Consider the following 3,723-nt stretch of genomic DNA (forward strand, 5'->3'; position numbering starts at 1 on the left):
TCATCAAACAAAAACATTTCAATAGCAACTTTACATTCAAAACCTGCGCAGCGTTCAGAAAACGAAACACGTTATTTTTTTATGTAAGGATATCCACAATGGCGTCATTCGAGTATGACGTCATTCCATTTAAAACAACAAGTCACATATTTTACACCATTGAATATCGTGTAATGGCTGATTGGAATTAAATTTGCATATACAGTTGCGTAAACACGTTGTATTAAGTTTGAGATTATATACTAAAGAGATTATTACCCTCGTGTGTTTCGGTATGGTTAATATATTAGGAATAAAATAATGTATTATGTGAGTCTCTGGCGAGCACAATACACTTTGTATTCCTAACATCTGATATTGACGACACCGAAAAGAATTCTGGTAATACACCCCCACCCCATCTCTGTATCTTTGTCTCTCTCTCTCTCTCTCTCTTTGTCTCTCTGTCTCTCGCTGCCTCTGTCTGTCTCTCTCTCTCTCTCTCTCTCTCTCTCTCTCTCTCTCTCTCTCTCTCTCTCTCTCTCTCTCTCTCTCTCTAAGTATGTATGTATGTATGTATATTTGTACCACGCTTTGGTGTCGGTCCCTTTGATTTTACCCGTGGTGTATACCCGCGATATTTTACATATTAAAAAACACGATTAGCGAAGTCTATTTATCCTATAACACTTGTAAAATAACATTTTAATTAGTTTTTTAATAAATCACATTACTAAATTCGCCGCCATCGATACTATGACGTCATCACGATTAGCACGAATTAGTTTGACGTCATGCATTTTAAACAAATCTTTGAAAACGTTACGGTCAGGTACACGGGTCTTGTTGGCTTGTAAGCAAACGACCCATCCACAGCAACACATTACCTACAGACCTTGAGACATGGGGGGGGGGGGGGGGGGGGGGGGGGGGGGGGGGGGGGTATTACCAGAGTGATATACATGTCCCTGAATCTGTTTCGATTCATTTCAGATCACTGAATTGGTAGAGTGTCGTCTCTGATAGGGAGTCAAAGATAAGAGAAAATTGTATGCGGTCCTGGGATACCTCACGTGGTGCTAGACAACTGTAAGTGACACTGGACGTATATGGATGAACACTGTACATCTGAAAGCATGTCTATAAACACGACAGTGTCTGTGGATGTCAGCAACACGACAGTCAACTCGAGTGTATTCGGAATACAGACTCCTGTGCATTCTACCACTTCAGACATCTTGAACTGCGTCACCGCCGGCATTGCAGTGGTCGGTGTGGTCTTTGGTTGTTTTGTCGCCAACATCGTCAGAAAGTTGGACGACACTGAACTCAGATCAAGATTCTTGCTGTTAAGTATACTGATCTGTGACGTCATCCTCACCCTCTCCAATTTGCCTTTAATGGTTTTCGTGTTCACTCTCATAAACCGCAAACGGTTCGAGAAATTAACATGTCCTTTTGTCTATGTTAATTTGGTGGTCAGCAGCCATTTCTCAATGTCCTTGGTTCTCTCCTTGTTGTGCCTGGCTCTGGACCAGGTTATTGCAGTGTTCAAACCGTTGTATTTCAGAACAAGCGAAGGCACCCGTCGGAAAGTCGTATATGGTGTTATAATATGCATGCCAGTGCCTCTAGCTTCGGCCATGTTAATTTACTGGACACAGGGAATCACAGAAACTTCAGATGACATCGTGGACTGTGAAAGTTTGACGAAAGCAGCTTCTGAGGTGTTACCATATCAGGCTGTTATTGCTGTTCCTTTAGCAGTCTCTACTCCTGTGATCTACGCTGTTGTCTTGTGGAAGATATCCCGCCAGCGCTGCGTTCATTCTGACAACCCACTTGGAAGTATCCAAAATCGGAGACTGGTGGTTAGCTTCTTGTTCTTGAGTGCCAGCTACGTCTTGCTGTGGCTCCCGACACTTGCTTACTTCAGCGGTTGCTACTACAGCGGAAACGGTTGCTGGGAGGAAGAATCAAATGATGTGTCACTTCTCTTGTACGCCATCTTCACCCTCAACTACATCGTCGATCCGGTCACATGCGCAGTACGAATGGAACCCATCAAGCAAAGAATTATACTAATGTTCCGATCTCGTTGAAAAGAAAATATTTCTTTGTTTTAATTAACTGTAATTAATTTGTTTTAACTGACATTTTTTTGTTGCTTATTTCGAATTTTATCCCAAATTTATTCCAAATTTAATAACTTTTATTTGTAGTGGATTGAGTTTCGTGTAAATCGAGAACTAGTACACAAAACACACTAAAACGTTTGTTTGCTGTTCGGTATTGTGTGGAATTAGAAAATAAATGTTGTAATTGTTCGTTGTATGTATTTTCTTGAAATAAAAGTATTATATGGACATAAATAATATAATTGGTGATGAAAGTATATCAAGTCTAATCCACATTTAAATATTACATGTGCACATATCAATTTAAAACAATATATTCCCAATGTAAAGTAAAGGAAAGAAATGTTTTAGACAATGTCACAAACAAGTTTACAAAATGATCACATATTCCATCGTGTTCACAAACGTTTCAAAGGGTATTCACAAAATGTAAATAATATAGACATTTTCAAACAATTGGTGTCTCGATAAAGAAACATTCCTTTCCTTTCAAAACATTGAAACCTGGTGATGACCTTCACCTTTAGCCAGTCAAAGACCAACTTCACGTTACCGTTCTGCTAGACACGTTCAATCCTTATCCTTCTTTGATGTTAAATTTATTACTCAGTACAGACATCAAAGAGAAGTGAGCAGATTGTAGTGGACATAATTGTGACATCCATATTTTACTGTATATATGATATTTACTCGCAGTGTTTTTTTTATGGACGCTTTTTCATATGCACAGTTAAACACTGTAGCATTTGTAATGGTTTGATCTGCACAGGCAATAGCTAATGGCGGACATTATATAGTGGACACACTATAGATGACAAGCTAATGCCGACTGTATATAGTGGACACACTACAGATGGCAAGCTATGGGGACAGTATATAGTGGACACACAACAGATGACAAGTTAATGCGACCGTATGTATTGGACACACTATAGATGACAAGCTAATTCGGACAGTATATAGTGGACACACTATAGTTGACAAGCTAATGGCACAGTATATAGTGGACACACTATAGATGACAAGCTATGAGAACAGTATATAGTGGACACACTATATATGACAAGCTAATGCGGACAGTATATAGTGGACACACTATATATGACAAGCTATGAGGACTGTATATAGTAGACATACTATAGATGAGAGGCTATGGGGACAGTATATAGTGTACACATTATCGATGACAAGCTATTGGGCCAGTATATAGTGGACACACTATAGATGACAAGCAATGGGACAGTATATAGTGGACACACTATAGATGACAAGTTAATGGGGACAGTATATAGTGGACACACTATAGATGACAAGTTAATGGGGACAGTATATAGTGGACACACTATAGATGACAAGCTATGGGGACAGTATATAGTGGACACACTATAGATGACAAGCAATGGGACAGTATATAGGGAACACACTATAGATGACAAGCTAATGGGGACAGTATATAGTGGACACAATAGATGACACGCTTTGGAGACAGTATATACTGAACACACTATAGATGACAAGTTATGGGGACAGTATATAGTGGACACACTATAGATGACAAGTTATGGGGACAGTATATAGTGGACACACAATAGATGACAAGCTATGG

General features: G+C 39.3%; 1 protein-coding gene across 1 annotated transcript; it reads left to right on the forward strand.

The window, feature by feature from the left end:
* The first annotated feature begins 1,115 nt into the window (after window positions 1–1,115).
* On the forward strand, window positions 1,116–2,081 carry LOC121384254. The gene has a single exon (XM_041514591.1). The coding sequence runs from the start codon at window positions 1,116–1,118 to the stop codon at window positions 2,079–2,081; it is 966 nt and encodes a 321-aa protein (XP_041370525.1).
* Window positions 2,082–3,723: the final 1,642 nt, after the last annotated feature.

This window comes from Gigantopelta aegis, chromosome 1 (assembly GCF_016097555.1).
Source record: "Gigantopelta aegis isolate Gae_Host chromosome 1, Gae_host_genome, whole genome shotgun sequence".
Taxonomy (NCBI): domain Eukaryota; kingdom Metazoa; phylum Mollusca; class Gastropoda; order Neomphalida; family Peltospiridae; genus Gigantopelta; species Gigantopelta aegis.